General features: G+C 46.8%; 1 protein-coding gene across 2 annotated transcripts; it reads right to left on the reverse strand.

The window, feature by feature from the left end:
• Positions 1–5,569: 5,569 nt before the first annotated feature.
• LOC139574334 (FACT complex subunit SSRP1-like) lies at positions 5,570–22,030 on the reverse strand. 2 transcript variants are annotated; one of them, XM_071398823.1, is made up of 18 exons: positions 21,892–22,030; positions 21,244–21,325; positions 20,022–20,207; positions 13,921–14,026; positions 13,481–13,674; positions 13,183–13,283; positions 12,831–12,960; positions 12,522–12,625; positions 12,227–12,355; positions 10,248–10,472; positions 10,088–10,160; positions 8,718–8,841; positions 8,416–8,458; positions 8,035–8,167; positions 7,471–7,638; positions 7,198–7,295; positions 6,785–6,986; positions 5,570–6,126 (listed from the first exon to the last, which is right to left on the reverse strand). In XM_071398823.1, the coding sequence occupies exons 2-18, from the start codon at positions 21,295–21,297 to the stop codon at positions 6,061–6,063; spliced, it is 2,136 nt and encodes a 711-aa protein (XP_071254924.1). In that variant the 5' UTR covers positions 21,298–21,325; positions 21,892–22,030; the 3' UTR covers positions 5,570–6,060. The 2 variants fall into 2 exon arrangements, with proteins under 2 accessions (XP_071254924.1, XP_071254923.1); XM_071398822.1 differs by having other exon boundaries at positions 8,718–8,844.
• Between the last annotated feature and the right edge of the window lie 123 nt (positions 22,031–22,153).

The following is a 22,153-nucleotide window of genomic DNA, read 5'->3' on the forward strand; positions in this document are numbered from 1 at the left end:
TGTCTGCACTCACCTCTCCCAAGGTTCTGTTCACGTGGTCCCCAGCTGCTGAACGGGCATTCCGGATCTCAAACACTGTTTCACCACAGCTCCCATCTTGGTTCATCCTGATCCGTCCCGCCAGATCATGGTGGAGGCCGATGCTTCGGATGTCGGAGTGGGGGCTGTCCTGTCCCAGCATTCTACCCTGGACCTCAAGTTACATCCCTGCGCCTTCTTCTCCAAACGCCTCAACGCCACGGAAAGGAACTAAGATGTGGGGAATCGTGAGCTTCTCACGAAGATGGCATTGGAGGAGTGGAGGCACTGGCTGGAACATCCGTTCATTGTGTGGACCGACCACAAGAACCTGGAATATCTCCGCACTGCCAAGCGTCTCAGTTCTAGGCAAGCTAGGTTGGTCTTGCTTTTGACCCGCTTCAACTTCTCCCTCTCATACCGACCAGGAACCAAGAATGTCAAGCCGGATGTGCTCGCACGCCGCTTTAGCCCCACGGCTACAACCCTGGAAACCCGAGACCATCCTTTCCACATCGTGCCTGGCGATGACACTCAGCTAGGGAATGGGGAAGCAGGTTCCCAGCCGAACCCCAGGGGAGGGGGCCAGATAACCAGATGTTTGTTCCTGACGCGGTCTGCTCCTCGGTCCTGGAGTGGGCCCACTACTCCAGGCTTGCCTGCCACCCGGGCTCCTGTCAGACCCTGACCTTGGTGCGACAACGCTTTTGGTGGCCTACCATGGTTCCTGACGTCTCCGCGTTCGTCGCCGCATGCACGATCTGTGCGCAGAACAAGACTCCTCGGCAAGCTCCGGCTGGTCTCCTTCAACCTCTGCCTGTCCCTCACTGTCCCTGGTCCCACATATCCTTGGACTTTGTCACGGGTCTCCCCCCCATCTGATGACAACACCGCCATCCTGACAGTAGTGGACCAGTTTTCCAAAGCCGCCCACTTCATTCCTTTCTCCGAGCTACCCTCTGCCAAAGAGACGGCCCAGCTCATGATGCAGCACGTCTTCCGGATCCATGGACTCCCAGTGGACATGGTCTCCGACCGGGGTCCTCAGCTCTCGTCCCAGTTCTGGAAGGTGTTCTGCACACTCATTGGGTCGTCGGGCCAGCCTGTCCTACTGGTTCCACCCCCAGTCCGATGGCCAGTCGGAGCAAGCAAACCAAGACCTGGAGAAGACTCTTAGCAGCCTGGTCTCGAATACGACGACAACATCCTTCCTTGCTCTGACACGGATCTCTCGCCCATTGAGTGTTCCCTGGGTTATCAGCCCTCGCTCTTCCCTGAGCAAGAGGAAAAGGTCGACATACCTTTGGCCCAGATGTTTGTGCGCCGCTGTCGTCATACCTGGAAGAGAACCTGGTCGGTCCTTCTCAAGACGCCTTCCAGGTATCAACAGCATGCGGACCGCCACGGGACCCCGGCTCCCCGGTATAGTAGAAGGTATGGCTGTCCACCCAGGATCTGCCCCTCCGGGTGGAGTCCAGCAATCTTCCCCCCTGGTGTATTGCCCCTTTTCCCCATCTCCAAGGTCATTAGCCCCTCTGCTGTTCATCGTTTGTTGCCCCGTACCCTCCGTATACTTCCCACTTTTCATGTGTCTAGAATCAAACCTATCTCTCTCAGTCCTTTGTCTCCTGGACCCAGGCCACATTGCTCATTTCCAACGCCGGCACCCCGGTCAACCAGGTATGCGCCCAGGTAGGACGCCAGGTGGCTCCCCTAGACGAGGGGTACTGTCACACCCTGATTTGTTTCACCTGTCTTTGTGCTTGTCTCCACCCCCCTCCAGGTGTCGCCGATCTTCCCCATTATCCCTAGTGTATTTATACCTGTGTTCTCTGTTTGTCTGTTGCCAGTTCGTTTTGTTCGTCAAGCCTACCAGCGTTTTCCCCTTGCTCCATTCTGTTTCTAGTTCCTGTTTTCTAGTTTTCCCGGTTTTGACCATTCTGTCTGCCCTGACCCTGCCTACCGTTCTGTACGTTGTCACATCACACTGGATTATTGACCTCTGCCTGCCCTGACCCTGCCTGCCATTCTGTACCGTTTGGACTCTGATCTGGATTGCCGACCTCTGCCTGCCCTTGACCTGTCATCTTGCCTGCCCCCCTTTCTAGTAATAAACTTGTGTTACTTCAACACTGTCTGCATCTGGGTCTTCCCTAAAACGTGATAGCAGAACAGAACAACGTGTGGACAGTACTCTGCAGAACAGAAAACACAGAATAGTAGATGCCTTTGAGAGATCAATACAAACTATATGACATATCATTATGGGTCTAATGATAATGGCTATAATAGTCACGCTTAGAGTCATCCACACAGTGTGTTAATGCAATAATTTCAAAATGTGTGTGTTTGCTACGTGTGTACATGTGTGTAGTGTCTAGAGACCGAGCTGGAAGATAGCATCTCTTCATTTCTTAAGTGGTTCCATTACGTCTGTGGCAAATTACAGTAATGCAACACAATACAGTTATATGAGCTCTGAGTGCACACACCGAGGCAATGTTGTCACGTTCCAGGAAATGACATGGTTCTCTGAAATCTATATACACTTCAGACATAAATGTTACATGAGAGACTTAATTAGAACCAGGAAGCACACATGACCGTGTGCTAATGACACAAGAGAGACAGAAAGAGAGAGAGCGAGAGAGAAAATAAGATTGACTGAGGTCTCTCTCATTACTAAGATTTTTGTGAAAGGGAAAACCACAAGTTATCATCATACAGGAAATGGACTCATTATAAACAGATAAACATGCACATGCAAAAAAGTAAGTCTTAGCAAAATTATAGATTATTTTAATCAGCTGTGTAGTAATGCTGGGACAAAAACCAAAACATGCACCTAAGGGGGGGACCGAGGACTGAGTTTGGGAAACGCTAACATAAGGGATTGAGTTGCAGTGACCTGAGGAAGGGATTTTGAAGGGATTTTGAAACTGTATATATATATATACAGTTGAAGTCGGAAGTTTACATACACTTAGGTTGGAGTCATTAAAACTAGTTTTTCAACCACTCCACAAAATTTCTTGTTAACAAACTACAGTTTTGGCAAGTCAGTTAGGACATCTACTTTGTGCATGACACAAGTAATTTTTCCAACAATTGTTTACAGACAGATTATTTCACTTATAATTCACTGTATCACAATTCCTGTGAGTCAGAAGTTTACATACACTAAGTTGACTGTGCCTTTAAATAGCTTGGAAAATTCCAGAAAATTATGTCATGGCTTCAGAAGTGTCTGATAGGCTAATTGACATAATTTGAGTCAATTGGAGGTGTACCTGTAGATTTCAAGGCCTACCTTCAAACTCAGTGCCTCTTTACTTGACATCATGTGAAAATCTAAAGAAATCAGCCAAGACATCAGATTTTTTTTTAAAACCTGCACAAGTCTGGTTCATCCTTGGGAGCAATTTCCAAATGCCCAGAGGTACCACGTTCATCTGTACAAACAATAGTACACAAGTATAAACACCATGGGACCAAGCAGCCGTCATACAGAAAAGGACTGAAGATGCTGGAGGAAATAAAAAGTATCTATATCCACAGTAAAACAAGTCCTATATCGACATAACCTGAAAGGCTGCTCAGCAAGGAAGAAGCCACTGCTTCAAAACCGCCATTAAAAAGGCCAGACTACGGTTTACAACTGCACATGGGGACAAAGATCGTATTTCTTGGAGAAATGTCCTCTGGTCTGATGAAACAAAAATAGAACTGTGGGGCCATAATGACCATCATTATGTTTGGAGGAAAATGGGGGACGCTTGCAAGCCGAAGAACACCATCCCAACCGTGAAGCATGGGGGTGGCAGCATCCTGTTGTGGGGGTGCTTTGCTGCAGGTGGGACTGGTGCACTTCACAAAATAGATGGCATCATGAGGTAGGAAAATTATGTGGATATATTGAAGCAACATGCTACTTCCAAAGTTGTGGCAAAATGGCTTAAGCACAACAAAGTAAATGTATTGGAGTGGCCATCACAAAGACCTGACCTCAATCATAGAGAAAATTTGTGGGCAGAACTGAAAAAGCATGTGCGAGCAAGGAGGCCTACAAACCTGACTCAGTTACACCAGCTCAGTCAGGAGGAATGGGCTAAAATTCACCCAATTTATTGTGGGAAGCTTGTGGAAGGCTACCTGAAACAGTTGACCCAAGTTAAACAATTTAAAGGCAATGCTACCAAATACTAATTGAGTGTATGTAAACTTCTGACCCACTGGGGATGTGAATAAATAAATAAAAGCTGAAATAAATCATTCTCTCAACTACTATTATTCTGACATTTCACATTCTTAAAATAAAGTGGTGATCCTAACTGACCTAAGACAGGGAATTTTTACTTGGATTAAATGTCAGGAATTGTGAAAAACTGAGTTTAAATGTATTTGGCTAAGGTGTATGTAAACTTCCGACTTCAACTGTATATAAGTAGCAGGAGAATAATTTGTTTTAAAGACCCAGTGCACTCAAAAACGTGATTTTCCTGTGTTTTATATATTTCCACACTATCAGTTTGGAATAATACTGTGAAATTGTGAAAATTATGATAAGCCCTTTCAGTGTAAGAGCTGTTAGAAAAGAGCACTTGAAATTTCTGCCTGTTTTAGTGGGAGGGACTTTTGGCCTTCCATGGTGACATCACCATGCGGTAAATTAGTTAAGAGACCAATAAGACCAATTTTCAGTTTCCCCTTCCCCCAGACAGTCCTAACAAAATTATTGCTAGAGAAATTGCCCTTTGCTGAGAGCCTTTTTTTTTTTTCCCATTTTAATTGAAAACAATCACAGTAAGGTACTTAACTGTTACCCAGAAATGATTTGACATTGAGATAGAAATGGCTACATTGAACGTTTAAATAACTTTCTGCATCCAGGATGAGGTTCCTCATGGTTCACCTTTTGTCCCTTCCCTCCACACACTCACTACTACAACCAGTCTTGTTCTGCTATTATACAGGGAAACGTTCTTTGCCTCTCTCCTCTCCTCCAATTCCCAAGGGCAAAACCATTCCCCGCCTATAACAACATATGTTAATATTTCCAGATGTATGATTTGTTGATTGGCTAATGTGGCACATCTGAACAACATAGCATAAACCTTCATGTATGTAATATCTCTCAGTACAGCCGCTAACGACAAACTATCTACAACAAGCTCAATGAAGAGCCAGTTAATAAAAAGCATGAAAAAGGTCTTTTTGGAAGTGTGTGTACTTCTTCTGCCTATTATCATTTGTGTAAGTGGGTGTGTTAATGCGGTCCTCACCTGCCTCCGTTTGATATTCCATCTGATGTGGTTGCTGACCTCACAACATATTATAGCCAACTGTGTGTGTGAGAGCTTGTGGTCTTGAGGTTCATTTCAGGGTAGAGACCAATCTCTATTGGTTTAAATCTCATTCCTCTACCTGATAGTCCTCCACTCATACAATACACGGATCCTCTCACCTGGCTCCATCCCAATCCTCCCAAATGTCCCCCCCACCCATCTCAGTTCCTGTAATTTCCTCAAGTGCCCACAAACAATCACTCACATTTTATTAAAAAAAAGATTTATTCTTTCACTTTGAAAAAGACAAACTTGACATGGCAAATAAACAAAAACGCACAGAATTGCAGTTCTTAATTTCTCTAAACAGTTTAAAAACTCAAGACTGAAGACCCCTCTGCATGTCTCAGTGCTATTAAACTACAACCACCCCCATGGGGCGAATAGAACCCAGTAAAATCATGGGTAATGTAGTACATAATATGCTGTTGGATAGATCGGACTTAGTCTGTTGATAAACCCTCTATTTAGCATCAGGAAAACAAATAGTCTGTCAGCACAGCAAGAGGTATTCACTTTCAGAGAATGTGTAGGACATCATAGCGGGAGTACAAATTATTGGTCCATTTAACGCTTAGTGTGTGTGTATGATATGATCTGCGTTTCTTCGTGCACCGGTTACTGAGTAAACTTGTCCAAATGTTCCCCATTCTTTGCTATGTCTTCAGCAGGTCCAGCGAGGCTCCTCCCCCTCTCCTCAGTCAGAGTCCTCTGCAGAGCTGGGGGGTGTGGTCATTGCTTCCTCTTCTTCCTCCTCAGACTCCTGAGACAGAGACAAAATGAGAGACACACAGAGAGAGACACACAGAGCGCAAGAGAGACAGAGCGCAAGAGAGAGACACACAGAGCTCGAAAGAGAGACACAGAGCGCGAGAGAGAGACAGCACGAGAGACACAGAGCGAGAGAGAGACACAGAGCGAGAGAGAGACACAGAGCGAGAGAGAGACACAGAGCGAGAGAGAGACACAGAGCGAGAGAGAGAGCGAGCAAGAGAGCGAGAGAGAGAGTGAGAGGCAGAGAGAGAGAGACAGAGACACACATAGATACAGAGAGAGAGACACACAGAGAGAGACAGAGACACAGAGAGACAGACACAGAGAGAGACACAGAGAGAGACACACACAGAGAGAGACACACACAGAGAGAGAGACACACACAGAGATAGACACACACAGAGAGAGACACACACAGAGAGAGAGACACACACAGAGAGAGAGACCCACACAGAGAGAGAGACCCACACAGAGAGAGAGACCCACACAGAGAGAGAGACCCACACAGAGAGAGAGACCCACACAGAGAGACACACACACAGAGAGTGAGACACAGAGAGAGAGAGACACACAGAGACAGAGAGATATTCTTCACTATGATAATCCCATCAATTCATCCTACTGTTGCCATGGTGACAGTACAGTACCTTGCCCCTGCTCTGGGGTTTGCCTTTGGCCTTCTTGGCTTTCTTGGCTTTCTTGCGTTCACCGTCAGATGAACTCTCCTCGCTGGAGATAAACTCTCGGCTCTTAAAGCTGTCGTTCCCTCCTTGCTCCTTTTCTTTCTCTCCTCCACCAGACTTCCTCTTCTTGTCCTCCTTCTTGCCTCCCGCCTTCTTCTTGCTCTCCCTGATGGAGAGAAATGGAACTTTAGGGTCAAGATGGTTGTAAGATTGAGGTTGTTATGAGTGTGTGTGTGTTAAGAGAGCTTCTATGTGCACCTGGTAGTGTGTGTGTGTGTGTGTGTGTGTGTGTGTGTGTGTGTGTGTGTGTGTGTGTGTGTGTGTGTGTGTGTGTGTATCTGATGATCAGGGCTGTGTGTGTGTTTTTGGTCTCCTACTTCTTGGCTGGTGTGGAGGAGCCTCCACCACTCTCTCTGTATTCCTTCATGGCTTTCTCATAGGTCTTTTTAGCCTCCTCTGCTTTCCCGTCCCATTCCTAGCAGAGAGAAACCTTTTGTTATCAATCTGTTTTCCTAAATAATGGTTTAAATACAGAACTACAGTTCGCTAGGGTGACAATTATTTTATTCCAAAATTCCCAAACAGAAAAATGGGAGAGAGGAGCAGAATACAGGAAACAGAGAGTAGAGAAAGCATTCCCCCTCCCTCACCTCTTTGTCCTCCTTCCCTATCTGTTTCCACATCTCTCCTGCCTTCTTGGAGATCTCTGTGATGGAGATTCCGGGGTTTTCCGACTTGATGCGCTCTCGGCTGGCGTTGAGCCACAGCATGTAGGAACTCATCGGCCTCTTGGGGGCGTTAGTGTCCTTCTGCTTCTTCTAAAAGACAGACAGAGAGCGAGAGAAACATGAGCACTCACCCACACACGTCACATGTGCATAAAATACATCAACTTTGTAAATGCCGCCATAGGTCAAAAAGGTATATTTTTCTCTGATACAATAATAAACAAAGATATTAATCATCTATTCCCCCTTCTTTCTCTCACCTCTTTCCTCTTCTAGATTACTCCCAATCCCTCTTCTCCCTCTCCTCTTTCCTCTTCTAGATTACTCCTAATCTCTCTCCTCTTCTCTCTCACCTCTTTCCTCTTCTAGATTACTCCCAATCCCTCTCCTCTTCTCTCACCTCCTTCCTCTTCTAGATTACTCCTAATCCCTCTCCTCTTCTCTCACCTCTTCTAGATTACTCCTAATCCCTCTCTTCTCTCTCACCTCTCTGCGTGGTTTCCTCTCCTTCTTCTCTTTCACTACTTTGGCCTTCTTTGCAGGTTTCTTCTTCTTTCCCTCATCATCGCTGCCATCCCCTCCGCTGCCGCTGTCGCTCTCCGACGCGTTACTGTCATACCTGAGGGAGAGAGAGGGGAGCAATACTGTTAAACAGAGAGGGAGAGAGGAGGGAGAAAGAGGGGAGGAATACTGTTAAACAGAGAGGGAAAGAGAGGGGAGGAATACTGTTAAACAGAAAGAGAGGGGAGGGAGAGAGAGGGGAGGAATACTGTTAAACAGAGACAGAGAGAGAGGGGAGGGAGAGAGAGGGGGGGGGCTGAAGTAAGCAATGGGAGAATGAGTGAGGGATGATGGGTAAAAACTTACTCCTCAGCGACATCACTCTCCTCTCCAGGGTTGAAAGACTCATCTAGTAAAAAGAGAGAACATCAGTAACAGCTCTCCCCCAAACCTGCTGCTCTCTTGGACAGGGACACAACTAGCTCACAATAGCCAGACCTACGACGTATTTAAATCTCTTCATGTATGAATGAGTCCCATTGAGCTCTATTAGGGAGGCCCTGATTGGCTGCGGGAGTTGTCAATCAATGGTCTGGCCACCCTATTGGCTGCGGGAGCTGGCACATAGCGGCCTGGCCACCCTAATAGCTGCGGGAGCTGTCACTCACCGGTCTCTTCGTCTGAGTCGTTGCTGCCGTCTCCCTCCTCTCTGATCTTGCCCTCGGCTTTCATCCTCTCCAGGTAGGCATCGTGCTGATCGTCGTCTGAGTCACTGTACTCGTTGTTCTTAGCCTTTATACCATGTCGGGGGGCAGCAGAGAATCAGAGACTACACTACCCATGATGCTCCAACAAGGCCCTGTATCTCTTCCTATGGCCAGCAGGTTACTGTACAGAAGGGGCTGTGTTCCAACACTTTACAATGGCTTCCTTTCCTTACCTCCTTACCTGTAGGACTACTGCTGGGAATGGAGAGACTAAGGGAGAATCTCATTGCATTTCCTTGATTCCTCACGTCCTTAAAACCCATTGGATGAGAAGGTCAAAGACCTCTGACCTCATCTAATGTGTTTTGAGGAGGCTTTGAGAGAGGACGCGAGGAATCAAGGAAATGTAATGAGAGTCTCCCTAAGTTAAAAGCTAAGCTAGACAAACAGAACAGGAGGAAGTGGGAGACAGGATCCTTTGTAGTTCTTGACCATTCAGGTGACCTCAAGCTAGTAGTTTGTTGCCGTGGCGATTACCACCCAGGGCAACGGAGTAGGGCACTGATGGACAGAGTGGGCTGCTTATATTACCAGAGAGCATTCTGGGAGTAAAATCAGGACTTCCTGTATTTGGTTTAGAGGATGTGTTTCATCTTTCAGTTAACACACTGCAATGCCTTGGGCAATACATGAGTCAAGACAACGCAGGCAGCGCCCCCCACACAAAAACACAGCATGTTTTACTATCCTCGTCGGGACCTAAATTAGATTTCCATTCTAAATCCTATTTTCCCTAACCCTAATTGTAGCCCTAACCCCTAAGCCTAAAATAGATTTTCTGGGAAATGTCCCCACAACGGAGAATTTCTCTTGTTTTACTATCCTTGGAGAATTTGGGGGATTTCCGGTCCCAGCGAGGATAGAAGAACAAGACCACGCACACTCACACACCTCTCTCTCACACACACTCTCCAAAACACATCTGTGGATAAGCATAATCAGCAATCATATACCGATTAGTAAATCATTCATGGTTCTTCACAGAAATCAACCACCATGATTAGAATTACAGCCCCCCCCCCCCCCCCCCGCCAACATACACAGACACAAGCCCCCCCCCAACACACACACACCATGCGAGCAGTAATCGCTCCAAACCAAAAATCAAGCCAACACTCCCACACCCCCGTAACCATACCAACCTTCTTCTTCAGGGGTACACAACAGACAGACAAGAAGAGAGTGACATCATCAATATTTACAAACACATCATTTATCTTGGAGAGGAGTTGAATGTATGTCCACCACAGTAAACATCTCCTAAAGGTTACCTCCTTGAACCCTCGGTTCTTGATGTGGAGTTTCTTGGCGTTTACAAAGTCAAACAGCTTCCCGTACTCTTCCCTGTGACGAGAGAGAGAAAGAGGAACCATGAATTGGACACAGAATCAACACGGTAGCGTGTGTGTCTTTCTCCGTCCCCTCTAATACCTCTCTATGCTGCTGAAGGTGAACTGGTTCCCCTGCTTGGTCTCCACCTCGAAGTCGAAGGAGCGCGTTGTGGTGGTGCCTCTGGCGAAGTTGACACTGGAGATCTCCTCGAAGCGCAGGTGCACTGGGGGCTTGTGGACGTAGATGAAGCCTCGCTCCAGCGGGTAGAGCAGGCCGGACTGGGCCTTGTAGGAACACGTTATACACTGGGCCCCAGGGGTGTTACTACAGGGGAGAGGAGGGAGACTCAGTTATTCTGAGGGACATCACACAGTGTTTCATGACGTGTTTATAAGGTCATGCCTCGGAAGAGGAACAGTGTACAGCCCCAAAGGGTTTACACTTTAGGAGAGAGGAGGAACATTGGTGCATATTTGCAAGTGATTCTGCATGCGTGCGTTGGTGATCGTGTGTGTGTGTTTCTGTGATCCGGTGTGTCTGTGTGTTGTGTCGGTGATCTGGTGCGTCTGTTGTGTCTGTGATCCGGCGTGTATGTTGTGTCTGTGATCCGGCGTGTCTGGTGTGTCTGTGATCCGGCGTGTGTGTTGCGTCTGTGATCCGGCGTGTGTGTTGCGTCTGTGATCCGGCGTGTGTGTTGCGTCTGTGATCCGGTGTGTGTGTTGCGTCTGTGATCCGGTGTGTGTGTTGCGTCTGTGATCCGGTGTGTGTGTTGCGTCTGTGATCCGGTGTGTGTGTTGCGTCTGTGATCCGGTGTGTGTGTTGCGTCTGTGATCCGGTGTGTGTGTTGCGTCTGTGATCCGGTGTGTGTGTTGCGTCTGTGATCCGGTGTGTGTGTTGCGTCTGTGATCCGGTGTGTGTGTTGCGTCTGTGATCCGGTGTGTGTGTTGCGTCTGTGATCCGGTGTGTGTGTTGCGTCTGTGATCCGGTGTGTGTGTTGCGTCTGTGATCCGGTGTGTCTGTGATCCGGCGTGTATGTTGTGTCTGTGATCCGGCGTGTATGTTGTGTCTGTGATCCGGCGTGTATGTTGTGTCTGTGATCCGGCGTGTATGTTGTGTCTGTGATCCGGTGTGTGTGTTGCGTCTGTGATCCGGCGTGTATGTTGTGTCTGTGATCCGGTGTGTGTTGCGTCTGTGATCCGGTGTGTCTGTTGTGTCTGTGATCCGGTGTGACTGTGATCCGGTGTGTGTTGTGTCTGTGATCCGGCGTGTATGGTGTGTCTGTGATCCGGCGTGTGTGTTGCATCTGTGATCCGGTGTGTGTGCTGTGGTCCGGTGTGTCTGTGATCCAGCGTGTATGTTGTGTCTGTGATCCGGCGTGTCTGTGATCCGGTGTGACTGTGATCCGGTGTGTGTTGTGTCTGTGATCCGGCGTGTATGGTGTGTCTGTGATCCGGCGTGTGTGTTGCGTCTGTGATCCGGCGTGTCTGTGATCCGGCGTGTATGTTGTGTCTGTGATCCGGTGTGTCTGTGATCCGGTGTGACTGTGATCCGGTGTGTGTTGTGTCTGTGATCCGGCATGTATGGTGTGTCTGTGATCCGGTGTGTCTGTTGTGTCTGTGATCCGGTGTGACTGTGATCCGGTGTGTGTTGCGTCTGTGATCCGGTGTGTGTGCTGTGGTCCGGTGTGTATGTTGTGTCTGTGATCCGGCGTGTCTGTGATCCGGCGTATCTGTGATCCGGCGTGTATGTTGCGTCTGTGATGCGGCGTGTCTGTGATCCGGCGTGTCTGTGATCCGACGTGTCTGTGATCCGGTGTGTATGGTGTGTCTGTGATCCGGCGTGTGTGTTGCGTCTGTGATCCGGCGTGTCTGTGATCCGGCGTCTATGTTGCGTCTGTGATCCGGCGTGTCTGTGATCCGGTGTGTGTGTGTTGTGTCGGTGATCCGGTGTGTCTGTGATCCGGTGTGTGTGTTGTGCGTGAATCTGGTGTGTCGGTGATCTGGTGTGTATGTGATCCGGTGTGTGTGTTGTGCGTGAATCTGGTGTGTCGGTGATCTGGTGTGTATGTGTGCGTTTACCCCTGGAAGTTTCCGGGCACGGTGATCTTCCTGTTGACCAGAGCCTTCATCACCCTGCTGACCATCTCATAGAGAGAACCTGACATATTCTTGCTGAGCTTCCCTTCATAACGCTTTTCCACCTCCTCCCTTCGGTGAGGGAGCGGGAGGGACAAGAGAGGGATGGTAGAGGGAGAAAGAACGGGGGAGAGGGGATCAGACATTGTATTAAGCGATTCTCGCCACCCAACAATACAAGTTCATTCTTCCTCTCCCATGTGGTGTTGAGCTGCTGTGGTTTCACTCTCCCACTCACTCGCTCATGTTGAGGGTAAGCTTCAGCTCCTCCTCCTTAGAGAAGTGCAGGATGAGGAAGTGGTAACGCGTCTGTCCCTGCTTAATGGGCGGGTCCAGACTGATCTACAGACGGCAGGGGGGGGTAGAAGAAGACAGAATGATTATGAATCGAAGACGATGGCAAGGGCTTTGAAGTGAGAATGATTGCATTTACTTACTATTGTCTGCACGTTTGGTGGCCCCACACCATCTTAACACAATCTACACTCGACTGTCAACCACTCACCTCAATAAATAAATAAAAACACACACACACACACACACTTACAACGAAGAACATCTGTCTCTGGTCCTTGCTTGGTAGCAGGAAGAGACGCAGCACGGTGGTGTAGGGGATCTTGTAGTCAAACGTCTTACCGTGGAGGTGCAGGAAGGCAGGGTATATGAGGATATCATACCTGACGCACAGAGGGAGAAGAACGTGGGTGAACAAGAAAGAGAGGAAGGCCTGCCTTCAAAGTTGGTGTTTGTCTAGTATGTGGTAGGTTTTCGTTGGGGGGGGGCTAGCATTGAGCCAAGTGAACAATGTGGATCAATCTGATAAATGGAGAGTAATATTCAACAAAACAACGACGGATAATACTGATGAATAGTGGTTCGTGGTGCTGATGCCACAGTACCTGCCCCTGGGTGTGAGGCACTGCAGCTCTTTGAAGACACACACAGCATCTCCTGTAGCCTGGATCACATCTGCCTTAGACCGCACGTTCTGGGCAAACGCCTGACAGGGAGGATAGGGACACAGGGTTAAAACAGGAATACCGTCAACCACCGCATCGATGACGTTGGTGTGAAAATGAACTGTTTCTGAGTATAGGGACAGCTATAGTGGTGGCGCCATCTGCTGGGGTGAAGTCAGTAAGGCACCGACGATCACGCCATTCAGCCAGCGGCAGGACAGAGTAGAGCGTGGGTTACCTCCACGGGGTCTGTCCCCTCGTCTGCGGGGCCGGGGGGGACGTAGAAACGGACCTCCATGAGAGAGACCTCAGCGTCATCGTTCTGGTGGAACTCCAGCGTCACCTCGTTCTTCCCTGTGGCACACTGGGACACGCTGGCCAGGGGGATCTCAAACACGGAGCTGTCATTCACGTCAAACGACAGCAATGGACCTGCGGAGGGAGGGGAAAGAGAGAGAGGGGGGGGGGGGGTTCAAAACCACAGCTCCCATAATGCACCACAACATAGCTGGAGGAATACTACAATGAATGCTACAACAGATCAGTAAGAGAGATCCAGAGATGAAAAGGGTTGTTTTGTAAATATGCCAGCCATCCAGGAGGGAATTACAGGACAGTTAGATCCTCTGCTGGTGTTGTGTGATACGTGTTCAGTGACATTTAGAGGGTGTTGTTTACCAGAGAATTTAGCAGTGCCCCAGTTCCAGCCCTTCACGCACATATCTTTCTCTGTCAGCTCCACCTTGTAGTTGGCCTTGAAGAACTCAGAGATCCTCTCATAATCCTGCAGAGAGAGGGAGGTAGAGGAGAGGGGGACAGAGAGAGAGGGAGTGAAGAGAGGGGGGGAGTAGAGAGAGAGACGAGGGGGGGAGTAGAGAGAGAGGGAGAGAGAGACGAGGGGGGGAGTGGAGGGAGACGACGAGGGGGGGCAGAGAGAGGGAGTGAAGAGAGGGGGGAGTAGAGAGAGGGGGGGAGTAGAGAGAGAGGGAGAGAGACGAGGGGGGAGTAGAGAGAGGGGGGGAGTAGAGAGAGAGAGGGAGAGAGACGAGGAGGGGGCAAATAGAGAGGGAATGAAGAGATGGGGGAGTAGAGAGAGAGGGAGAGAGAAACGAGGGGGGAGTGGAGGGAGACGGGGGGGGGGCAGAGAGAGAGGGAGAGACGAGGGGGGAGTGGAGGGAGACGAAGTGGGGGGGCAGAGAGAGGGAGAGAGAGACGAGGGGGGAGTGGAGGGAGACGAGGGAGGGGCAGAGAGAGAGGGAGAGAGACGAGGGGGGAGTAGAGAGGGACGACAAGGGGAGGGGGGGGCAGAGAGAAAGCAAAATAGAAAGAGAGGAAAGATGTTCTCAGTTAAATTCTTACTGCTCACACTATTCAGGTAAAAACAAAAGAAACATCCCTCTTTCCTCCCCCTTGATGAGGAGGCTAATTAATCACAGCTCAATCTGGTCGCTCTCTCCTTCTCGCAGCTTACAATCAGCCCGTTTATTTATCCTGCCGGCCCGATTAGAGCTGGAGCACCCAGACACACACCGCAATCACTTCCACATGTGTGTGAAAGGACAGTGTGTATGTGTGTGTTTTTGAGAGAGGAAAAGGAGAACGAATGGGAAATAGAGCTTATGCACCTGGGTATCAGCTTGTCTGTTAGGTCAGGGGTTTTCAAACTTTTCTTGTCCAGTGACCCCTGCCCAGGAAAACCAGCGACCCAGGGACCCCTGCACAGGAAAACCAGCGACCCAGGGACCCCTGCACAGGAAAACCGGCGACCCAGGGTCCCCTGCCCATGAAAACCGGCGACCCAGGACCCCATCATGTTAGCAAACAAATAGATGCCTTGTCATCCACATTGATTTGGTAGTTTCATTATTTTGACCTCCCCACAGTTCATTGACATAGCCCATTAGCTAGAAAGGTGAAGGTACTGTATCTTGGCGGTGGCGAGAACATTTTGCTGTTCTCAAGCACATTTTCTGTGATTTCTGTAACACTGACTCGGTACCGGTACCCCCTGTATATAGGCTCGTTATTGTTATTTTATTGTGTTACAAAAATACAAATAAATAATAAAAAGTATTTTACTTCAGTTTATTTGGTAAATATTTTCTTAACTCTTCTTGAACTGCACTGTTGGCTAAGGGCTTGTCAGGAAGCATTTCAGGGTAAAGTCCACACCTGTTCTATTCGGCACAAGTTTGATTTGATATACAGGTCAACGTTTACGATCACAGCGTTTGATGGTTGTTCTAAAAAAAAGAATGGGTCCATTTGTCTATTGAAGACAATTTGCCACGACACACACACACACACACACACACACACACACACACACACACACACACACACACACACACACACACACACACACACACACACACACACACACACACACACACACACACACACACACACACACACACACACACACACACACACACACACACACACACACACACACACACACCTGAATGCACTCATGGCTCATTAGGCCTTTCTATGTGCACCAAAATGATTATCGGTATAAGCTGAACTGCATGGGGAACGCCTGACACTAATATCGTATTTTATAACATAGCTAGTCATGTTGGCAATAGAGCAGACTTTCAAATGATGCCCACCTGACCCAGATTGTGATTTACACATTTTTTGTGATTGCGTTTGTGATTGCGTAAACAACAGTAATTGTGTGAGGGCGGGGAATGCAAGGTTGTGTTCTTCAACGGCACAGCTAAAAGACCCCCCCCAAAAAACACCTTAATAATTGAGTTACTTTTGAGTCATAAAATTGTATTGAAATTTCTTAGGAACTGTGCACACCTTGGAGACACGAGTTAGTCCTCTCACTCAAACCCTTGTCATGTCGTAGTCTTATGTTGCACCTACCCTACATTTTGAATGTCTCCAGAGTATTTTCAAATGTTGTTGTCAACAATTGTGGCAAAAAGTACAATACATTTAAAATTCACATAAAAATACATTTGACCTCCCGACTGGCGCAGCGGTCTAAGGCTCTGCATCGCAGTGCCACCTCTGTTACTACAGATCCTGGTTCGATACCAGGCTGTGTCGCAGCCGGCCGCAACCGGGAGACCCATGCGGCGATGCACAATTGGTCCAGCGTCGTCCGGGTTAGGAGAGGGTTTGGCCGGCCGAGATGTCCTTGTCCCACCGCGCTGTAGCGACTCCTGTGGCGGGCCGGGCGCATGCATGCTGACACGGTCGCCAGGTGTACGGTGTTTCTTTCCCCCGATACGTTGGTGTGGCTGGCTTCCGGGTTAAGCGTGCATTGTGCCAAGAAGCAGTGCGGCTTGGCGGGGTTGTGTTTCAGACGACGCGCGGCTCTCGACCTTCACCTCTCCCGAGTCTGTACGGGAGTTGCGGCGATAAGACTGTAACTACCAATTGTATATGACAAAATTGGGGAGAAAAAAATGATTCAGTCTTGTGTCCGCTGAACTGTTGTGTCCTCAACTTTGGTCTAATAATTTCCCCATAATCTCCAAACTTTTCAATTGCTACCATGGTTATGAATATGTTTTTCATATTTCTTCTGTAAGAAACATTTCTATCCAATTAGGGATGATACCAGTAAAGCAATATTTTTTACATGGCAAAAATGAAAACACGAAGCAGACCAAACTCTTTGGTCCTTTAAAACCCTGTTTTATGTCAATTATAGTGTGCTTTAGCATGGAAAATAAATAAAATGCGACTCCGGATGACAACATAATTTGATCTGTTTTCCTAAATAAGTTAAATCTGCTTGGTTTCCTTGCCAGAATACCAACGAGTATCACAATACTGGTATGGTCCCAGCCCTACTTCTCCATATAGGCCAATTCCCACGAGCGTAAAGGTTAAGTTGATGCAAACTGTTTTTCCATCCCAAAAATGTGCACTCAGATGGCCCGCCTAAGAATTTTCTATACAAAAAAAACCCTGCAATTAGCTGAAATTACTGTAATTTCCTCCATATTAAAAAGGATTGCTCGAGATTTTAGCAATGAATCCATTAATCTACTTCCCCAGAGTTGGATGAACAGGAACAGCTAGCAGGCCAACTGTTGCTGTAGACTTCCAATCATTGTGCTATCGCTAGTTAGCATCGCCACGTAAAACTCTCTAGCTTCCTTCATACTGGACGCAGAGACATAAAAATGGTATCCATGATGGTAAAAATATTTTCTACAACATTGCCAACCCTCTGCAGTACCTTGGACCCCGGTTTGAAAACCCCAGTTGAAAACCCTTGTGTTCGGTTAGTAGAGTGTGAAAGCCCACCGTGCGTGTGTGTGTGTTGGACAGAGAGAGAGAGAGAATATACGCCAGACTGTGTATGCGTGTCCATCTGTGTGTGTATAGAACATCAGATCAGTGTGTTGACAGCATCGGTGCGTGTGTTTGTAAAGATGTATGAAGACATTGTGTTTGTGTGTGACAGCCCGTATATACAGATCTAAGTTTACATTATATAGTATATACTGGATATAAATCTGTCCGTGTGTGTAATGAGTGACCGGTAACTATGTAAAGATGTACATATCAATGTGTGTGTGTGTGGGCTCCTGCTGTCCTCATCAGCTCCAATGTGTAGAGCACCATCTTTCATTACTCCTTTGGCAGAGTGCTGATGCTTACATGACACAGGCAAAATAATCACTCATCCCAGCCTCTACACACACACACCAATTTCCTCCCGCCCCAATCCTCCCTCCACCTCTCCCCGTCCCCTTTCTGTTCCATTCCAACACCCCTCTCCACGTCCCCTATCTGTTCCATTCCAACACCCCTCTTCCTCTCCCCCTAACTAATATGATCCTCTGTAACACAGATGTCGCTATGTGATCTTGACACCAGGGTCCTATGCATTAGTGGACACCAAGAGTTTTGCAACAGGAAACGAACAGCAAGTGTTTTCTATTGGACAGGATTGTCCCTCCCAGTGTGTCGGCCCTCTTTGTTTAGGTTTCGTAAATTGTGCCTAGTGAATAGACCCAGTTATGGCTAACAGAGTGGAGTCCAGATCAGTGCAAAGCAACTCAAAAAGGTTCACTGTTAAAAGCTAACTTATTTGATGAATTTAAATCAAAATTCCAGGGCTTAACTTCCCATGGCACATTTCTGGAAAACATTTCAGACCCTTTGCAACCCTAGTCAGGATCGAGGGAAAGATGAACGAAGCAAAGTACAGAGAGATCATTGATGAAAACCTGCTCCAGAGCGCGCAGGACCTCAGACTGGGGTGAAAGTTCACCTTCCAACAGGACAACAACCCTGAGCACACAGCCAAGACAACGCAGGAGTGGCTTCAGGACAAGTCTCTGAATGTCCTAGAGTAGCCCAGCCAGAGCCTGGACTTGAACCCGATCTAACATCTCTGGAGAGACCTAAAAATAGCTGTGCAGTGACACTCCCCATCCAACCTGACAGAGCTTGAAAGGATCTGCAGAGAAAAATGGGAGAAACACCCCAGATACAGGTGTGCCAAGCTTGTAGCGTCATACCCAAGAAGACTCGAGGCTATAATCGCTGCCAAAGTTGCTTCAACAAAGTACTGACTAAAGGGTCTGAAAACTTATGTAAAATGTGATATTTCTTCCCCCTCCCCTTTTCATACATTTGCAGAAATGTATAAACACCTAATTTTTGCTTTGTCATTATGGGGTATTGTGTGTAGATGTGAGGGGGGGGAAACGATTTAATCCATTTTAGAATAAGGCTGTAATGTAATTTTTTGGGGAAAAGGTCAAGGGGTCTGAATACTTTTCGAATGCACTGATATATATATATATATGGATGATTTATAAAGCCAGGCACATAACAGTTAGGCTATTGATTATAGACCTAATTAAGTTAGGGTTTCCTCTCTCTTCACTTTTCTTAGACAATTAAGGCAAGTGCTGTTTTCTCTTCTCCTAACTCAGCTGCTGCCTCCGCCGCATTGTTCTCAACACCAATATGCTGGTTAACTTTGCTATTAGGCACATAGCAACATGGTCTAGGAAAAGGTGTCAATTCAACAGCGCATTGATGGGTTTCAGAAATGCGGTCCACTAACCAACAGGGGAAAAACAGCATTTGTTATAAAATAATATACTTTTTATTTGTGTTACACCATTATTCGTACATAATTTAACCATATACAATTTCAGTATCACGTCTTAGTGATGGACTGTGCAATCAACACGGCCTCCACAATGGATCAGTCCACTCAGACAGGCGTCAATCAGACTGGTGTATTGTACACAAAGATTATTTTTATTTTATGTTGCTACTGCTCGACTAAAGAAATCTCGGTCGAACAACAGCCTATCGACCAGTCGACAACAATGGGGTCAACCCTAGAGGATATAGAGGGTGAACACATCAAAGTGACTGACTCGCTGGCTGCTCCACTAACCAATGTTTGAATTCCTCACCAGTGACAGTGACACCGTTGTCTAAACCCTCAGTCAGAAGATCCCATCTTCAAAAATAGAATGATTACCCTCAGGAGACCAGCTTTGCTTCTCTCTCTCTCTCTGTAGCAGCTAACCTCAAGAGATCTGTAGCAGCACTGGTAAGGCTAGATTATACACACATGCACTCACATTAACACACGCAGAGAAGCACAGATCCACTCTTGCACAATACACAGTCACGTGTGAACAGATCAACGGACTTATCTAAAAGCTCACCCGACACCTACCCACACAGAACTCACAAATTAACACAAAACCACAGCCGTCGCTCACACAACCATTTACAAACAAATTCCCTCACTCGTTCACACACTGCCTCACCGTGTCTCTGAAGCCGTCGTATTTGTAGACATGGCCGTTGCTGGTTGCCAGTTTGATGCCGTGTCCCAGACACACACGCCTCCATGTGGCCACAGACAGCTCTGCTGCCGGGATGTTGTCCACCTTCCCGGTCTTACTGCTCTTATACACCACATTCTGCTTACTGAACCGCAGACGACCGTCGTTCTGCAGAGAGACCACACACACATAAATGCACTTAGGTTACTGCGATTGACAAACTTGCTAGTAGCTAGATGCTGAGTTTTAGTTGGTGCCAGTGCCAGATTGTGGCAATTTATTTGTAGATCCATTACAATACTCAATTTTCCTTGGCTAAAAAGAAAACACGAAGCAAAGACTTCACTCTATGGTCCTTTAAAACCTACTTTTGTCAAATATAATGTGCTATTGCTTGCAAATAAACAAATGTGACAACATAAAAGTTGTTGCTAACATTAGGACTGTTTTCCTCAAGGAATGAAGTCCTCTTCATACTGGTATAGTGCCAACCCTAATATCCATGTCTACTTATATCCTGGTCCTGGAGATCCACAGGGTGTGCAGGCATTTGTTCCACATTGATCCCAGGCAGGCCTAACACACCTGATTCAACTAATCAGGGCCCGGTTTTCCAAAAGCATCTTAAGGCTAAATTCGTCATTAGGACCTTTGTAGGAAAATCGTTAAAATCTCTGAGTGGTTTCCCAAAACCTTCATTACTAAAGTTGCAATTGAAAACGCTTGTTATATACCGACTGCCTCAGACCACTATTAAAACAGCTAAGTGCATCGTTAAATGCTTTTTTTGTCCTTCCGCGTCACTTTATAGACAGAATATCTCAGCTAAACATAGAATCCAGATGTTTATCTGTCTCTGTGACCACCGGTAACTTCAGAACGAAGTAGACTACAAATAGAAAGTTGCCAATGTCTTTGCAATTGCTACAAACAAGCAAACGATAAACAGATGCTTAAAATTAAAACCATGATCACTGGATTAAAAGATAAATACAATACAGTGGGCTACATACATAGGCCTAAATATTTAAATCATATTGAAATCAATTTCACGTTCAGATAATCTAGTTCTATTTTGCTGGCTAGCATACGGTCTGTCATTTTTGCGTCAATGCATATTTAATGTGTAACATGTGCACAATGTGCCAAATCTGTGACTTATTGCAATATTATTGTGAAAGCATTTGAATAGCTAGTTACTGACCCAGGACCCCTTGGATTCATGGTAGATCTCGTTGAACTCCAGCGTGTCTCCCATCTCTGCCTCTGCAAGAAGTGATGCTCAGCTGAGGACACAGAGGAAGATCATGTCAAACAGTTATCAAGCTAGCAATGTTAATTCAGAGGAGCTCAAGTTGTAATATATCTAGCTATTTTGCTAATTCATCTGAGAGTCAACAGGTGACACAGACTGTTGTTGCCATTTCATTTAATATCTAACTAGCTAGTTAGCTTTGCAAAATCAAAACATGTAGTTAGGCTAAGTAGCTAGCCAATAACAACATACGATAGCTAGCGTGACAACTCAATACGGTTACAAAGGCTTAGTAGTCAATGAACAACAATGAGCAAGCTGCTTTATTTGTGGCTAGAACATGCAGATACTAACTAGCTATCTATCGTAGAACGTTAGATGGCTGGACATGTAACGAGATGGCTAGTAAATGGATGCCAGTCGAGTGTGGCTAGCATTCTAGCTGGCTAGTGATGATGTTGAGTTGCTTCGATAACTATTTGATTCAATAGTAGCTAGGGCAATTTTACTTGTCTAATTTCTCTGGTTTTATACACATATATTTGCAATACACTATTTATCTCCCTAAATAAAAAGAACAAAAACTTGATGTCTTACTGTAAATGTGATGAGGAGACCTCGCCGTTTCCCGCGTGAAGCGTCAAGGCAAGAGCTGACGTCACCGGAAATAAATCCATGTTACTTTTGCATTTACTTCCGTTTCGTTCTTCTTACCAGAAAATAACACTTTTTAAAGATGTTCGGCTGTGTTGGTCTTTCGCCTGACACTAACATAAACAACTTGGCTTCCTTTAGAAACAGGTGAGAATGGTTTAATACGAAAGCTTTCAGTCTTTAGTAAGGCCTTGTTTTATGAAAC

This window comes from Salvelinus alpinus, chromosome 4 (genome assembly GCF_045679555.1).
Source record: "Salvelinus alpinus chromosome 4, SLU_Salpinus.1, whole genome shotgun sequence".
Lineage (NCBI taxonomy): Eukaryota > Metazoa > Chordata > Actinopteri > Salmoniformes > Salmonidae > Salvelinus > Salvelinus alpinus.

Bases quoted from the DNA above. Each gene is read 5' to 3' on its own strand.
- LOC139574334 (XM_071398822.1), bottom strand. From the start codon at position 21,297: ATGGGAGACACGCTGGAGTTCAACGAGATCTACCATGAATCCAAGGGG. The intron at 12,356-12,521 runs GTGAGTGGGAGA...CCCTCACCGAAG, and splicing joins CTTACCCTCAACATGAGCGA to GGAGGAGGTGGAAAAGCGTT. The intron at 10,161-10,247 runs GTATTAGAGGGG...CTCTCGTCACAG, and splicing joins ACCTTCAGCAGCATAGAGAG to GGAAGAGTACGGGAAGCTGT.